Source organism: Pan paniscus, chromosome 15 (genome assembly GCF_029289425.2).
Source record: "Pan paniscus chromosome 15, NHGRI_mPanPan1-v2.0_pri, whole genome shotgun sequence".
NCBI lineage: Eukaryota > Metazoa > Chordata > Mammalia > Primates > Hominidae > Pan > Pan paniscus.
In genome coordinates this window covers 73,446,042-73,464,430 of record NC_073264.2, presented here as the reverse complement: position 1 = coordinate 73,464,430, position 18,389 = coordinate 73,446,042, and the positions used below count along the sequence as shown (strand labels likewise).

Sequence of the window (18,389 nt, the reverse complement as noted above, 5' to 3'; positions counted from 1 at the left end):
ACCTCAGCCTCCCAAAGTGCTGGGATTATAGGCATGAGTCACGGCACCCGGCCCCCTATCTAGCTTTCTTTCCACCAAACAAGGATACAAGAAGAAGTCAGCAGTCTACAACCTGGAATGGGCTCTTACCAGAACCTATGATGGTACCTGATCTCAGACTTCCAGCCTCCAGAACTGTGAGACATGAATTTCTGTTCTTTATAAGCCACCCAGTGTAGGGTGCTTTGTTCTAGCAGCCTGAGCTGAGTAAGACAGTACCTGAGTTCAAACAGTGACAGTCTCAATAATGAGCTGGGATACTTACTTCAACTGGGTCTACTTATTTTTTAAGTTAATATACAGTAATATTGACCCTGTGTGTGCGTGTGTGTGTGTGCTGTTCCATGAATTTTGTTGTTGTTGTTGTTGTTGTTGAGACAGAGTCTCACTCTGTTACCCAGGCTGGAGTGCAGTGGCACGATCTCAGCTCACTGCAACCTCTACCTCCCAGGTTCAAGTGATTCTCCTGCCTCAGTCTCCCAAGTAGCTGGGACTACAGGCACGCACCACTACGCCCGGCTAATTTTTGTATTTTTTAGTAAAGATGGGGTTTTGCCATGTTGGCCAAGGTGGTCTCAACCCCCTGACCTCAGGTGATCCCCCTACCTCAGCCTCCTAAAGTGCTGGGATTACAGGCATGAGCCATCATGCCTGGCCTGTTCCATGAATTTTGGCCTATGTATAGAGTCATGTTACCATCACCACAATCAGTATACAGAACTGTTCATCTGTTCATCATCATCATCTCATAAAACTCCCTCCTGTTGTCTTTTGCAGTCACACTCGCCCTGCAAATGCCAGTTGCTGGAAACCACTGATCTAATCTTTATCACTACGGTTTTGTGATGTATACAATGCTGTATACCTGAAATCACATAGCATGTAACCTTTGAGACTGCTTCTTTCACTCAGAAAAATGACCTAGAGATTAATCCAAGTTGCTACCAGTATCAATAGTTCCCTGGTTTTTGTTGCTGAGTGTGGAGAGACTACAGTTTGTTTATCCATTTACCCGTTCACTGAAGGACATTTGGGTTGTTTCCAGTCTTTGGAGATGATGAATAAAGTTGCTATATTCTTCAGTATACTTCAAAAAAAGTTGCTATAAACCCTTACATACAAGTTTTTGTATAAACACAAGTTTTCATTGCTCTTGGGTGAATACCCAGGAGTGGGATTGCTGGTTCATATGGTAAGCATTGTTTAACTGTGTAAGAAACTGCCAAACTAGTTCCCAAAGTGGCTGCACAATTTTCCATTCATATCACCAATATGTGAGAGTTCCAGTTGCTTCACATGCTCACCACCACTTGGTACCGTCAATATTTTTATTTTTAGCCATTCTAAAAGGTATATAGTGAAAACTAAGTCCTTTGGTTCCTGAATTTTGAAAAGCATATAGGCAGATTAAGAGAATCATCTAAAATGTTATCTTAATTTATTTGGTTACTTGTTTGGATAGCAAAAGATACATACCTAGGTAGTAAAACTATGAAGAAAAACAATGAATTGATTAGTATACAAGCAGATAGTGTTTAGGGAAGTGGATGCAATACAGTAGGTACCCAAGGGGGCTCTAAGATATTGATAATAACGTTCTTTATAAGGCAGGATGGTAGGTACATGTACTGTGTTTTATTATTTTTGAACTACCCATGTGTTTTAATATATTTCACAATAAAATATTTTAAAAGAAAGATGAGCACACAAAGCACAATAAAAGGAATGAAGAAAAATAGTTTAAAACCTCTCTTTCAGGAGGTCAAGTACACTGAGTTAAAAAACTGAAAATAAAAGCATTTTGTAGAATTTGAATATAACACTTTCTTAAAAACCTGTTTAAACTTAATTTCTTTAATATTTCTGTGCTTGTGTGTATCCCACAGGCAAAGCTGCTGATGGGCCACTTTATTAATGGGTTTATTTATTCCCAGCGGCCTCAATCTACATGCACTTGAAGGGCTGGTCATGGTAAGGTCATTCTTAATGATGGGCAACAAGTAGCTTCTTCCTGGAAACTAAGACTAGGATGGGACCTGAGTCAAGAAACACACTGAATGTTTCATTTTTACTGTTCACAGATCTTCAGACACCCCTCAGGCCGCAATCTAGACTTATAACTCTTTGGTAGTTCTGACTGTTACCAACACCTTGCAAGGAGGGTGTTACCTGTGACGACACTGGGGATTTTGGAGAGAAAGCTCTTGACTGTTCTGATGGGCACACCCCCTGTCTTGTCATCTTGCATCTTTGTAATGATGTCTTCAATCTGAAAGAGGTTAAAGAAAAGAAGTGTTATTTTCTCCCATAATGTAAATTATAAATGGTACCTTTTTAAACAGCCCAAATGTGTAAACATGGATGTCAACAATAGATATCACAAAAAGCTCCCATCTAGTTGGTCAATAAATACAGCATCAGTATCTGCTATCTACCAAGCGCTGGGTATAGGGAGGTCTGAAGGTTATATATAGAGCATAAGTCATGTCCTGGAAAAAGATCCCAGTTCAACAAGGTATGGAGGAAGAAATACATTAGGATTCTTGATGGGATCCAACATGTAATTTAATAGGTATATGATCACAGTCTCCTTCTTTTCCAAATTGGGTTTACGTATAGGTTGAACCATATGAAATTTCTATATTCAACCCCCACCCCTTCCACAAAGGCAATTTCTTATGGTTCAATATAATATGTTAACATAGATTAACATGCTGCTATTGGGAATTGCAGACAGGGCTACCTTTGGGACTAGAGAAGGATACATCTAGAGTAACATGAGAGAAAAACCAGATATGGAAAGCTCTTATCTGAAGAAGTTGGAAAACAGGTCTCAGTGGTCATGAGTGGTGGTGTGTGGATAGCTATTTTAGCCTGGACTAAGGTGGTCAAGGACAGGAACTTCTCCTTTTGGTAAGACCATGCTATCAGGAAAAAAGATCACAGTGGACTGTTGACATCCTACTGGTGAAAACAGAACAGAGAATGGGGATGGACTGATGAGGGTGTAGGTGCCTAAACCGGAAAACCAATTTGTAGCTAATAATTTACGAGCCAGAGTAATTTCCTGAGCAGAAATCTTCAGAACAGGATACAGAAAGAATTCTGTAATAAGGATACATCTTTTTGTTTGGGGAAGGGAGAGCAACTGAAGGGGAGAAAATAATGTTTAGTATTATCACGTTTTATTTTCCTAACCAATAGAAATATCTTTGAAACACCAGGATGGAGTCTCTGAGTGAGTTCTTAATAGAGGCTCACATCATAAGGCTAGAAATTAGTCTTACAGCTCATTTATTCTAACATACTATGATTGCAACTTGATGATAAGTGATTTTCTTGAAGACACATGACTAATAACTTGATAGAAATAGATAACTTGTTAGAGGCAAAGTTAGAGCACGGCATAACATCATCATCATCATCATAAATAGCTAAAATATATTAAAAATTTATTATGTGCTAGGTACTATTCTAAGTATTATACACACATTATCCTGTTTAGTCCTCATAATTACTTGATGAAATAGATTCTACTATTATCTCTATTTTTTCATATAAAGAAACAAAGATTTAGTGAGGTGCATCAATCAGGGTAGGGTGGATTAAGTTATGGCAGCAAATAACCCCCCAAATGTCAGTGGCTTAGCATAAAGGTTATTTCTCTGTCATGCTACATGTCTAGTGTAGGTCAACAAGGGAACCCTACTCACTGGAGTTACATCACTTTGCATGTTGCTGGTCAATGTGCCAGGGGGACAAGAGAGAATTCTGGAGAGTTTCTCACTGGGTATTAAATAGTGTAATCCAGAAGTTACATAGAGCATGTTTGCTCACAATCCTTGGCCAGAACTGGTCACATAGCACCACCCAACCACAAAGGAGCCAGGGACTCAATCCTCTGGGTGCCAGGAGGAAAGGGGAACTGAAGATCTGTGATCAACATCAGGGACAACTGCAGAGGTTAAGCAACCTTTGCAACTTTCGCAGGGTCACACAGCTACCCAGGTGTGCAGCCAAGTTTGAATCCAGCCATAGATCCCAGAATGGCGTCTAACCCCTGAGCCATTCTGCCTCCCAGAAAATCAGCCAAACAGGGAAACCATTCTCACTGGACTCTTCTGGGTTTCTCTAAGAAGTACTGAGGGTGAGAAAGAATTCTAAGCTCCCAGCCCTTCAGGAGGTAGACGAGTGTTATGCTAGAAAAGACAGTCATTCTCTGAAGACCTGCATTCTGTTAGATGAAAACTGAAGAGGGAGTTTTATCCCAATTCATGTTAATCATCTCAGTTACTGCTGGCCTTTGTCTCCTAAACTCAATCCAACAATTTAGAGCAATTTGAGTATTATTTATTGATAGCCAAGGAGAGCTAGAAAAATGGTCACATTTTCAAGGTAATTTATGCTTTTGATCTAGCATATTATTTGAAACCAGAAGTATCAGTTACATTGATGGTTTCTATGAAAATGGCCAGAAAATCATTGAGAATTGGAAGGAAACCAACAATTCAATTCAGGTAGACCCCTGAGTGGACATTAGATAGTAATTGTTTACACCTCTGCTGCTGCGGGCTGGATTTGAAGGACTGGTTCTGTGACTTCTTTGTCCTCCACTCAGTTTAGTTATTTCGCCACACGACTGAATCTTAGAAGGCTCATTTACTAAAGAGGTCCTATCTCCTTATGTTGGCCCACAATTTACTAAGAGGTACATCACTCATCAGGGGTTACAGCTAGATCAAAAAAACAATCCCCTCAACTAACAGAAAGAAGACTACACTCCAGCAATAGTCTGCAACATCACAGGTGTGGAAGAAGGAATTATTGCCCCCCAGTTCCTGACTCCCCCATGGTATTAATATACACCTGAATACTTGCCTTGGCCCCATAGTGAGCAGCGTCTACCTTTTCCCTTTTGGGTTTGGCCATATGATTTGCCTGGCTACTGGGGTGCTATTGAATGTGATATGAACAGGGACTTGCTATGTACCTGCATGGCTGTAGTTACTCCCTTCTCTTGCCCTCTTACCATGAGAAGAACATGCCTCAGATAGTTGTTATTTCAAGGAAGATGAGAGACATCTGGAGCAAATGGTACCGAACCCATTGCTAGATCAGCCAAACCTCAGCTGGCCTACAGACTCATGAGCAAGCAATAAAAGTTTATTTATTTTTTATTTTATATATATTTTTTGAGACGGAGTCTCACTCTTCGCCCAGGCTGGAGTGCAGTGGCGTGATCTCGGCTCACTGCAAGCTCCACCTCCCAGGTTCATGCCATTCTCCTGCCTCAGCTTCCCGAGTAGCTGGGGACTACAGGCGCCTGCCACCACGCCTGGCTAATTTTTTGTATTTTTAGTAGAGACAGGTTTCACCGTGTTAGCCAGGATGGTCTCAATCTCCTGACCTTGTGATCTGCCCACCTCGGCCTCCCAAAGTGCTGGGATTACAGGCGTGAGCCACCGCGCCCGGCCGTAAATGTTTATTTTTATAGATCACTAAGTTTGAAGTGGTTTGCTCTACAGCAAAGTTATGATACAACAAGGCTCTGAAAAAATGCATTTATCAGAAATTTCTGAAGCCACAAAAAATACTTGACATTCAGTGTCAGTGACTCTTAGAATTGGGGTATCTCTGAATCACCCTTTCTAAGAACGCAGACATTCAATTTATTACCATCCACCATCTATTTTAAAACTCTTAGGGACTCTATATACTATTTCAGGTAGTCCATTTCTTTGTTGTGTCAGACAAATTTTTGACATTGTTGTATTTGATTCTTGAGCACAGTCCACTACAATATCGGGTAATACTCTCTAAAATTCCTTGTCATGGTTTCTGGAGAAGTCCCAAGAGTAAAGACCCAATGAAAATTACAAGTGGGCTCTCAGGAACTGATCAAAATCATTATAAGTATTTTCAGAACATCTATTTCATGATCAATACTGCCCTAAGTATTTTAAATAAATTATTTAATTGATTTCCCGGTCATAAAAGTTATTTAATAAAGACATTGAAATTGAGGCTTAGAAAGGTTAAGCAATTTATCCAAGGTCAAACAGCTAGTAAGTGGCAAGGCCAGGATTCCTACTCACCTCTACCTGACTCCAATGTACAGCCCCTGTTTACCAAATCTAAAGTTCATCTTCTATTTCTCAGACTTTTAGAAAACCTTGGTTACAAAACTTCTCTGAGTAGCGTATTAGGTTCAGCAATGGGGGCAGCTCCTGGAAGGTAATGTTCAGAGGCATGAACCCAGTGAGTGGCCCAGAGCCTGGCTGATCCTAGGAAACTTCTCGCAGCGCCATATGCCAAGGTTAGTGCTTTGTTTGCTGTGGATCCCAGAGTGAGTTCCAGCAGAGCCTGGAGTTAGCCCCTTACACTATACAACCCATTAAATCTTGAGCTCAACATGGCAAATAAAGCTTTTAGTCTCGGTGCCACCTGGTAGTCTCCAAACTCTGCACTTTTCTGCCTCTAGGATTTTCAATTCATTTCTTCCTTGCTGGACAATGAGTATAATTTATTTTACCTTAAAAAGGGGTAACTCTTTGTTCTCTATGGCCTTAGTAGTTGATTAAAAATACAGAACAGAGGCATATATACACAGCGTCTCATCTCCCTCCTTGCATTCAAAACATTTTGCAGGCAGAGACTATTCCTGGATTTTCATTTTCATTTTCTTAGTTAACATTAGTTGAGTATCCACTCTGGGCCAGGCACTGCTCTAAGAGCTTTATCTTATAAAATTATTGAATTCTCACAGGAGGTAGATTATTATATCCCCATTTTATAGACAAGAGAACAAAGATTCATCTTTGTGTTCTCAACCAAAGCCTGCCAACAACCTTTTCAGACACAAGGCACTTAATACCATTTGCATCGAAGGGAAAGTTTAGCACAGGCCTAAAAGGGCAGAGGAGGATGCAGAGAAATTGATCCAGATAATCAGATTCTCAACCATCTCATGATTTATTTCTGCCCAATGACTGCTGCTGTCTTGCTGTGCAGGGCTCTCTCCCTTTGTCCCATGGGATTGGTTAGATTTATCTTCCACTGGCCGATCACGGCTTGTGGGTCGGGGATGGGGTGATGGGAAGGTATAGAGACTTACGTTTTCCTGACTGTTCAGTTCCTTCTAACTTCTGACATCTTTTGTTCCTAAAGAAGAGCAAAATCAATTCCCTGACATCCTTTAATATGAAGTTCTGTGTCATTAGGGAGGATGTTTGGACTTAAGCGTCACTGTGCCAATCAATAAGCAGGTGGCCCTTATCTGACAGCCAAACGATGCAGAGAAACCACTTGGCCAGCTAGGCTGGTTCTGCCTGGATGGGCCACAGCCACGGGAATGTCCTTCTTCAAGGAGCTCAAAGCTCAGCACTGACAGGCAGGTAAAACATTCTTCCAAACAGCAGGACACTGGAAACCATTATGCCATAGAGTGGGTTTTCTTTTAAATGGGAAATATAAAAAGGTAGACACAATTCACTGAAATAGCCCCAAGAGTGTGCGAGAGGAGTGAGGAGAAGCAATCCTCTCTTTATAAATGGAAGCCGCAGAGGGGCAGTAGGAAGAACATGGTGGAGAACCCAGGAGACTGGCTGGCCTCAGCTTCTCTGACATGCTGTGTTGACCTGGGACAAGTTGCTTCACCTATCTGGACTTCACTTTTCTCATCCCTACAGTGATAGGCCTGGTTGCTAAACTGAGGTTTCTCATTCTGAAACTGGAGACTTCACAAAGTAAAACTCTGTCTGCGAGGGAAGGGCAGGAAAGGAAGCCAGGTCTCTGAGATCTTCCTCTCCATGTTGTCTGTCTTACCAGGCGGATTCTCACAGAACATGTCTCTGCACTAAGAGGTGCAAGGTAGGGGAAGCATGTTGGGCAAAACTGGGGAGTTTCTGATGTTTTCAGAAACTGTGTTGGGCAGATAGCATCAGAAGCCAGACAGAGAAATGACCCGGAGAGGCCCTCACACTGCTCCTTCTCCATGCCTCTTGTCTCTGCTTTGACCTGTGACACTCCTAACAGAAACGACAAAGGGCAATATTAATTTTTTTCTATAAATTCATGATCCAATGAGCTAATTTACTTAGCTCCTTCAATTTTTCCCCAGTGGAGATGTTAAAAACTTAAAGTATAGCAAACTATATTGTGATTGTTTTTTAAAAAAATCTACCACAACTTCAACAAAGACGCAAAGAGTATGCCTCAAGCATGAAGGTTCTTTTTACTGAAGCACTTCATCTTGACTTTGCAATCAGTTGCCTGTTTCTAGCTACTAATGACTGTCACGTCAGAGTCTACCTTTCAGCAAAGACCCCTTCTGTTTTGGTGTCTGTGAAGGAGTGCAAATGACTCCTCGGACACCATCTTATCAGCCCAGAGGCAGAAATCAGAGCTGACAAATGATAATCATATTTCTTAATCCAAAATGTGCACGCTTCATTGAGCAGGCTCTGCCCCATATGTGTTCCAAAAGATCAGGCTATTTCTCTTTTTTATTTTTAAAGACACAATGCATTGCGATTTTCAACTTTTGCATGTATTTGTGTGTACGTACTGGCTTAGTGGACATTCACTGAGCACCTACCAAGTGCCATGCACTGTGTTCATTTCTACAGTTATGAAAACAGGTAGAAGACAGAATCTGTTCTCCTTCCTCATGGACTAATACATTTCAGAGTGACTCAGGGAACTAGGCTTACAGTTAAGGCTGTGTTGGAGGCTGAAGCTAAGCTAAGCATGGGTTCCAAGGAGGTTGGCAGTGAAACACTGAGGAATGCCACCATAGGCCTGTGGAAGAAAACCATCATGGCTCCCTTCTTCTTTCCTTCCCTCTTTTATCATCCCATTCAAAGGCTGCAATTTCAATGGCACAAGGGGAATTTGGGGATTCCACCTGCTAACTATGACAATGATCAAAATGCCTATTAATTTGTTTCCGGCTAAGCCTATGTTTGAATCACTGTATCTGTTTAGAATGCTTTTCATGGAAAGTAACCACAACAAAAAATCCAATCTCCAAAGATGGGGGCTGATATTTTCCACATAACAAGCAGTCCATATGTGCGTGGTGCTGACATTGCTGCAGAGGCTCTACTCTATGAACACCAACATCTTGGTCTTTCCCTTGTGGTTGCCTGATGGCTGCCCAGCTCTAGTCATCCCTTCTCTGTGAAAGGTGGGAAGGAGGGGGAGGGGGAACAGCTGCACTCATTCCTTTTATCAGGAAAAGCATATTCCTTCCCAGAAGACCTTAACAGATCACTGCTCAAGTCTCAGGCCAGAGCAGGGTCACATGACTACACTGAGCTGCACAGGAGGTGGGGAAGAAGGTATTTAACTTTTCCAGCCTCTATACCACATGGAAGCAGGGCAAGAGGAGAATGGAAATGGGGTTAACCATGTAACACTGTCTACCACGAGACCTTGCGTTAAACAACACTCATAAAGGATGGTTGGGCAGGCCCTGAAGCCTCTCTGATCTGTTTCCCACACTGCAGCCTATATGATACTCTTAAAAGGGAAAATATGATCATTTAACTCCCCTACCTAAAATCTGTCCATAGTGTCCCAGTGCTTATCCTGTTATAAGCTCTTATTAAACCCTCTATCTTTTCTCCATATCAACGATCGCTCTAATTTGCATTTGTATCACCCGTTAGAGTGGTTTGCTCACCACTGAATCCTAATAGGTACTCAGTAAATATTTCTTGAATGACTACATCAATGAATGAATGAATACATGAATGACATGAGTGCTATATTCTTAAAGAACTTTATCTTGGATTCCAGCATTCAGTGGGACTCAATATATTAAAAGGGTCTTGGAGGTAGTGATGTCTGCAATTTACAGTAAATTTAGCATTTACACTTAAGATCATTTTGCTCTGGGAATGGATTCCATAACAAAAATCTGAAGATTTCATGAACCTTAGCAACAATGTTCAAGGAAAAGCTCCAAAGGCATCCAAGTACCAGTTGAGTGGGGAGCCAGTTCCCCAACGTTCTGTGCCTGACATTACCCAGGGACAGTACCAGGGCAGACGGATGACACAGCATTATTTGTTTTGTCCCCTGGAGGCTTACTTTTGCAGTTTTAATATTGCCATATGGAGTGCTTCATAAATTACTTTTACGGAAAACATTTCATTTTCTTTCATTTAACGGGAGAAAAAAGCAGACAAGAATGACCTTCTAAGTCTGAGATCAAATGGCTTGTTGATACTTTAGGGAAAACGTCTTTCCCCTGAGCTTGGCTGGAATAGCCAAGCTTTAGAAGGCATCATCTTTCTTGTTTAAGAATCTGTTGTTTGCTTTGCAATGTAAGTGGAGCAAGTCCTTGTGGTCAGGCCCTGGACTGAGGAATCTCTGACTGCAGACGGCCAGCAACAGTGCAGATGAAGACAATAGATACTGGCCAATGAAATATTCTAGCAACTGCAGAAGACCTAAAATCCTTTTATTCTAATCTCCTCAAATTACCTGAATTTGAGTGTGTCAACCTCTTCTTGTTGGGAACCATCACTCCTTTACAGAAAAACATGCTGATATTTGGGAACGGTAAATTGTTCAAGGCCAAGTGAGACTGCTGGATAAATGAGATTATTGGCACGAACCAGAGCTGGCTCCATGGATCACCACATCAGCTGGCCAGGGCAGCTGCCAGGGTGGCCCCGGCTCACCTAAGGCTTTAGCTGAGTGGAAGAAGATACAGAAAACGGGGCCATGCCATAAGCATCAAAGTTTAATACACACTATAAAAGGCAGAAAAATGTTCCCCCAAAAGAGATCCATGTCCTAATCCCTGGAATCTGTGAATATGTGACTTCATATGGCAAAAGGGACTTTGAAGATGTGATTAAGGCTAAGGATCTTAAGATGGGAGATGACCCTGGTTATCCAGGTATGCTCAGTGAATCACATGAATCCTTGAAAGCAGAAGACCTTTCCCAGCTATAGTTGGTTAGAGACAGATGTGATGATGGAAAAGGGGTCAGATAGATGGGACTTTACTGATTTTGAAGACAGAGGAAGGGGCCACAAGCCAAGGAATGCAGGCGGCTCCTGGAAGCTGGAAAAGGCAAGAAAAAAGATGATCCCTTAGAGCCTCCAGAAAGAAACACAGTCCTGCTAGCAACTTGATTTTAGCCCAGTGAGATCTTTTCAGATTCCTGACCTTCAGAACTGTAAGATAATGGATTTATGTTGTTCTAAACCATTAAGTGTATGGTAATTTGTTATAGCAGCAATAGAAAACGAATACACACAGTGATCCCCATCACCAGCAAATATTTGGCTAATCAGTATTCTGCATTGTCTCCAAAACAGATTAGTATGCATCTTCTCCTTCTGGGGAAGCAGGGGGTGGATTTCCCTAAACTCTGCAGCTCTCTGTCCCTCTGAACAGCTTCATGGCCTAACCAGTCATCACCTAGGACCTGTGGTAGCCCACTTGGGGAAGATGTCAGGGATGACGACAGGGAAGATGCCTGTCTATAAACCCTAAGTCATTGCCTCCACGCCATTTTCAATGCTGCATTTTTTTTTATCTCTCTGGGACCAATTAGATGGGTGGCTTAGAGGTTATTTCTGGGAACTTTTTTTTTTTTTTTTTTTTTTTTGAGACAAAGCCTCTGTTGCCCAGGCTAGAGTGCAGTGGCCTGACCTCGGCTCACTGCAACTTTCACCTCCCATGTACAAGCAATTCTCCCACCTCAGCATCCCAAGTAGCTGGGATTACAGGCATCCACCACCACGCCTGGGTAGTTTTTTTTTTTTTTAAGACAGAGTCTCAGTCTCACTTTGTCACCCAGGCTAGAGTACAGTGGCCTGATCTTGGCTCACTGCAACCTCCTGGGTTCAAGTGATTCTCCTGCCTCAGCTTTCCAAGTAGCTGGGATTACATGTGTGTGCCACCATGCCCGACTAAGTTTTGTATTTTTGGGAGATATGGAGTTTTGCCATGATGGCCAGGCTGGTCTCAAACTCCTGAACTCAAGTGATTTGCCTGCCTCGGCCTCCCAAAGTGCTGGGATTATAGACATAAGCCACCACACCCGGCCTGTGGGAGCTTCTTAATTGGGTCACAGTAGCCTATTTAAGTATCACAAGCATGAAAAAACAAAGATCCTTTTTTATTTCTCATCTCACATTTTACCTAGCCACATTTTTTAACCCAGCCTACCAAGGAGAATTGTACACGGAATACCATGTGGCAACCTAGCCCAAATAATTCAACCAGCACTGTGAAATGCTGCACATTTGAACATAAGGCCTTTAATATTAAGTTTCTACAAAAATATTCAAGTTCTAACATATATATCATTTTTCTCTTACTGCTGCAGAGAGGTCAATAACCTTGTTTCCAAAGAAAAACAAGTCCATCCAGTGTCCTGGAATATTACTACAATTTCTTCCTCCTGGAAAAGAGCAGGGAACATAAGGCCTTGTCCTCCCTCTGACCCCAAGGACACCCTGGACTCTGGGATCACTCATCCTTTCTGGTTCATTTCCTTTCTTACCCTTCCTTGAACCAAACAACTGAACTAGCAACTGGAGTGAATCTGAGGGCTTGGAATAATTGATGTAAATTATCTCTTTGGTGAAAAACTGCTATGGCTTCCTACAGCTACAAAATAAATGCCAAATTCCCTACTATGGAATTCAAGGTCCTCCATCATTCGGCATCTGCCACCTTTCCAGCACCACCACTCCTCCCAGCCTGTTTTGCTTCTGGACACACTTATCTGCAAAACTCTCCTGAGTCTGCTTGCTGGTCATGGACTTCATCCACCCACAACAAACACATCCAAATCCTTGGCATGCTTCTAGGCCCTGCTCAAAAGCTACTTCCTCCAGGAAACTTGATATTCCAGTACTTGCATCCATATGTATTATACATGTTACTATGGTTTGGCCCTGTGTCCCCACCCAAATCTCATGTTGAATTGTAATCCCCAGTGTTAGAGGAGGGGCCTGGTGGGAGGTGAGTGAATCATGAAGGCAGACCTCCCCTTTGCTGTTCTCATGAAAGTGAGTCAGTTTTCATGAAATCTGGTTGTTTAAAAGTGTGTAGCACTTCCATCTTTGTGCTCTTTTCCTCCTTCTGCAGATATGTAAGACATGACTTCGTCCTCTTTGCCTTCCACTATGACTGTAAGTTTCCTGAGGCCTCCCCAGCCATGCTTCCTGTACAGCCTGTGGAACTGCGAGTCAATTAAACCTCTTTTCTTTATAAATTACACATTCCCAGGTATGTCTTTATAGTAGTGTGAGAATGAACTAATACCCATGTTCTGTATTTTTAATTCCCTTTTCCCATTCCAAGGCTGCGAGGCAAGAATCTGAATCAAGTCTTTCTCCCTCTGCTCCAATCACAAGAGCCACATACCCCTACTTAGGACCAATTTCATATTCTCTTTTACTGAAGTTCTGCTTCTTTCCCTCTGGAACATAACTTTCTGGAGGGAAGATTCAGTTCTCATCTCTGAATCACCCCTGGTCCTCTACATCTGCTCTGCATGGGACAGAAGTAGAGAATAGAAAAGATCATACTCATTCCTTAAAAAAATATTTCAGGGCAATGAGAGAGCCTTTCACAGTCTCCCAGAGCTCTGGAGAGAAGTGCATTTTCAGATGGAACAAGAAGGGTGAGAATGAAGTTTCCTCAGCAGCTGCAAAAACTGGAAAGCCTTGAGAAGGCTTAAAGAGTCTGCATCTGAGGCTGTCATCACCAGACCCTCCCCTCTCCCTTCACTTTGTCTACAGGTCAAAGTGGTGCCCCCAGATGGCCCATCTCATTCTCTGGAGATCTTCCCAGCCTGCCTGCACCCTAGGGCCCTTGACTGCCTTGCACAATGACCACTACCCTTCCTCCTGAGGGCTGCTTCTGCTGCCCCTCCTGAGCACCTGGCTGTGATTCTATGCATTTGGGGCTTCCTCTGGCCCCTTGAAACCTGCCCTAAGGAGCCTCCTTCTTTCTACCATTTCCTTAGATGGCAGGCTCCCTGCTCCAGATAGTGCCATTGTCTTCCCCAGGCATTTTCTTCTTTCACTATGTCATTGTTCATGTTTGATGTCCCAGACTGCTCCAGTGAGCACATGAGAGCCACCAGTTGGGGAGGGATACTGAGATAAATTGTAGTGTAGAGAACTCTCCTCACAATTTATAAGCAAAATCAGGTAGAAATGAGCATCAAGGTCAGTCCCAAAGGGGAAGCAGGGAGAATCATCACTCATTCCAAATATAAATTATATTTGAGCACTCACTGCATGCTAGGTGCTGGGAAACTGGAAAGGCAGGGCCCTTCCCTTGGTGCTTTCTTATAGCAGAGGGGCCCCTTGAGGATTTTAAATGAGTCTAAAAAAGAAAAACAGTCCCCAGGAGAGCCACAAAGAAGGAGGTGCAACCACAAGGCTGACTTCAGGAAATTCCTGCCTGATCCCAACAGCACCTGAGGTCCTAGAACCTCACAGGGGGTCCCAGGACAAACCTCTTCCTTGTGTTGCCTGAGACCCAGCAGCAAAGATCCCTTTTTTGGTTTCATGTCTCATGCCTTTCCGGCTGATTTTTAATGCTGCCTCTGAACACACCAGCTCAGGCTCTGCTGCTTTCAGGAGTGCCTTTCCAAGTGACATCAGAGTGCTGTTCCTGCTCTGTAACTGACTGCCCACAGACCATCATCTCATCTGAAGACTTGGAGTCCTTCCCCTCATGGTGTTCCTGCACCAAAAAAATGTCCTCTGCATTGCCCCACTTCCCACTCTTTACATAGAAGGAAGCATCACCAGGTACCCCCTAGTCTTTCTAAATTGGCTGGTCTCTCCACTGCCCAGCTCTTCAATCCAGCCACCAAAGGATTCAACAGAATGGGCTAAGGTACAATGGCATTTTAGTTCTTTAGTTCTTTTGGACTACTATCAGCAAAATATCTTTGCCTGGCTAACTTATAAACAATAGAAATTTATTACTCACAGTTCAGGAGGCTGGAAAGTTCAAGATCAAGTCACTGACAGATTCGGTGTCTGGTGAGGGCTTGTTCTGCTTTCTTAAACGGCACTTTCCATGTGTCCGGATAAGCCAGCAGAGCCAAACAGGCTTCCTCAAATCTAATTTCATTCATGGAGGTAGAACACTAATGACCTAATCACCTCCAAGGGCCCCACCCCTTAACAGTATCACATTGGGGGCTGGGTTTCAACATATGAATTTTGGTGGGACACAACGTTCTGATCATAGCAAATGGGTACTTTTTACTATTTTCTTTATGCTTTACAGTGATATTTACCAAAATATCTCTAATATCCATGAACTACTTTTTATCAATTCTAAAGAATAATAGTTTATTTCTCAAATTTATTTTTTATTTTTTTAAAGCTAGTCCTATTTCTAAAATTTAAGTGAGCATGCAGGCAAAATCTCTCAGGGCAGTGCCTGCCACACAGTTACTCACTCCTCAATAATGTTCATTTCCCTTTCCTTCACAATTGGTTTTAATTTCTTCTTCTATCTGTAGCAAATGAATAACCACAGAAGCTTCTACAGTTCCCTTCAGAAGCATGTGATGGACCTTCTTTTGTGCAGCTCCCTGACAAAGCCCCAGAGGACAGCAGCTGGGATTGGAGACCCATGCTTTCCAAGCAGGTATCACCAACGTCACTTCTCACGTAACAAGCCCCAGTTTGTATAGGTTTGTAAGAGTTCCTATATGATACTCTTAAAAGGGAAAATATGATCATTTAACTCCCCTACCTATGTGGAAAATGATTATTTCATTAACCAACTCTGCACTAATTCTGTGCTTCTGATATGGTTTGGCTGTGTCCCCATCCAAATCTTATCTTGAATTGTATCTCCCTTAATTCCCACGTCTTACGGGAGGACCTAGTGGAGAGATAATTGAATCATGGGTTTCCCCCCTACTGTTCTCATGGTAGTGAATAAGTCTCATGAGATCTGATTATTTTAAAGGGGTTTCCTCTTTTGCTTGGCTCTCACTCTCTTGGCTCTCATTTTCTCTTGCCTGCCACCATGTAAGATGTGCCTTTCGCCTTCTGCCATGATTGTGAGGCCTCCCCAACCATGTGGAACTGTGAGTCTGTTAAACCTCTTTTTCTTTATAAATTACCCAGTCTTGGGTATGTCTTTATCAGCATTGTGAAAACTAATACAGCTTCTCAGAGCAGCCTTATCTTTATCCACCTTATGTCCCAAGTTCCATTACATGGCAGGACAAGCAGCAGGACTTTCCTGCCTACAGGTAGCACCTTGTCAAGGGGAGGCCCATATCTGCCTGGAGAAAAAATAAGCTATGCAGGCTCAGGCAAAGGTGTTTTTAAACTTCCAAATTCTTTGCTTCCTGTTCCTGAAATCACAGACTGAAAGAGAAACTTATTTTTTATCCCCAAGAAAATGAGATTTGATAAAGCATGTATCTATCTGATTTAATTCTGATTTTAATCTAAGAAGAAACCCTGGGTGACTCTGGGAAGCATTTGATGGACTGTAGGCTGCACAATGAAATTCAGTGGGGTAAATACCAGCATCTGAAAATAAACCCCTTATTCCCCTTGGGAGAGCAGCAGGGTCATTTGCCAATTGCTTCTGTTAATCATACAGATTAAAAGGTTTTTGTAGCTTGTCTCCCTGTAGCTCTTCTGCAACAGGAGGATGAGCAAGTTTAAGGCAGAGCCTGCAGCATAGTCAGGCAGGGCCTAGGAAAACCCCTGGGCCCAGCCCCATTTAGGAGGGAGATGGCCTGTGGCTGTGCTGCCTACCACTCATCGAACTGGCCAGGTCACCTCACTGCTCATGTTTGGATGGGGATGTTGCTGTCTACCCTACCCGGTCATCAGGAGAAATGAGAGAGGGCAAGGTTGTAAGTAGAGGGAGAACCCAGCACCTCTGCTCTTAACAATAGGGTCCTTCTCTTCTCCTTCCTCTACTTGTGGGTTAAGGAGTTGCAGGGAACCAGGAGGTAGAGAGGAGCGATGCAGATCTGAGAAACCACTGCATTGGAAACACGGACCATAATAATGTGGAAAGTTTACCCCTGACTTAAGAAGAAAGGCTTTTACAGGGGAGGGGGTGTTGGTTAGGTGGTGGGGGTTAGAGGTTGAAATGGGTGATGGGGGTGGGAGTCAGTTCCAGAGCTGAGCCACATCAGAAGCACCACAGTCTCATGGGCAACTTTCCTAATGGTGGCTCCATCTGCTTCCAGGAGCTTTGCCTGATGGGTGATATTCCTATGACAACTCTTTGGGAATCCCCTTGTTATGGACTGAATTGTGCCCCACTCCAAATCGAGACATTGAAGTCCTAACTTTCAGTACCTCAGAATGTGATCTCATTTGGAAATAGGGCCTTTACAGAGGTAATCGAGTTAAAATGAGGTTGTTAGTGTGGATCTTAATCCAAAATGACTGATGTCCTTATAAAAAGGGGAAATTTAGACACAGACAGGCACACACAGAGGGAAGATACTGTGAAGAAACACAGGGGGCAAAGTCATCTACAGGCCAGGGAGAGAGGCTAGGAACAGACCCTTTCCTGGCAGCCCCGAGAAGGAACCAACCCTGTCTTGATCTTAGACTTCTGGTCTCCAGAACTGTAGTTAATAAGTGTCTGTTACTTAGCCCACCCACTTTGTGATACTTAACTATGGCAGCCCTAGCAAGCTAATGTACTCCTGAAATGACTTTGCAGATCATAGAAATTATTTTTTTCCAACTCTTTCTGCTTAACATGTAATGAAAACTATTTTCTCTCATCTTCCCTTTCTGTCCTCTCTCTCTTCCTCTTCCCCACTGCCTCTCCCTACGCGCTCTCTCTCTCTCTCTCTCTCTCAGGAGAGGACACCTAATTATTTCCAAATTAGACAGCTTTCCATGAGCCAAACTGACTAATTTGACTTCTTGCATATTGTCTGATCTCCAGTAAGCCACACAACATATAGTACTTCAAAGCTTAGCTTTCTGAAAGCCAATACTCTGTCTAATGTTAGGGGATAAGAATGAATGCCAGATTCATAGTCCAGATTTAAAACTAGGAGGGTCAAGAAAGACACTGTTTTCTAGAATCAGGAGTGAGAAGTGGCATGATTAGAGTGGTCTTTCATTTGTTTTAAGATGACATAAAGTAAGGAATAAATGTAAACCCTTATACTTATGGCATAGATATATAGTTAGAACAACACACAATTTGAGAGATAAGTGACTCAGTAGCCCAAATAGAAGATACTTTGCAATTGAGTCAACTGAAAAATTGTAATATACTATGGCAGCAAAAGAAAAAGGTGAATTTGATCTCAGGATGCATTAACAGAAACATGGTGACCTGAGTG

At 42.6% G+C, this 18,389-nt stretch overlaps 1 protein-coding gene across 19 annotated transcripts in view; it reads right to left on the bottom strand.

The window, feature by feature from the left end:
- RGS6 (regulator of G protein signaling 6) overlaps positions 1-18,389 on the bottom strand; it is a 635,028-nt gene that overhangs the window by 212,976 nt on the left and 403,663 nt on the right. For all 19 annotated transcript variants that reach the window (XM_057299740.2, XM_057299747.2, XM_057299741.1 and 16 more), the window contains exon 3: positions 2,209-2,308. In XM_057299740.2, the coding sequence (XP_057155723.1) occupies positions 2,209-2,308 (100 nt within the window). The remainder of the gene's footprint in view (positions 1-2,208; positions 2,309-18,389) is intronic.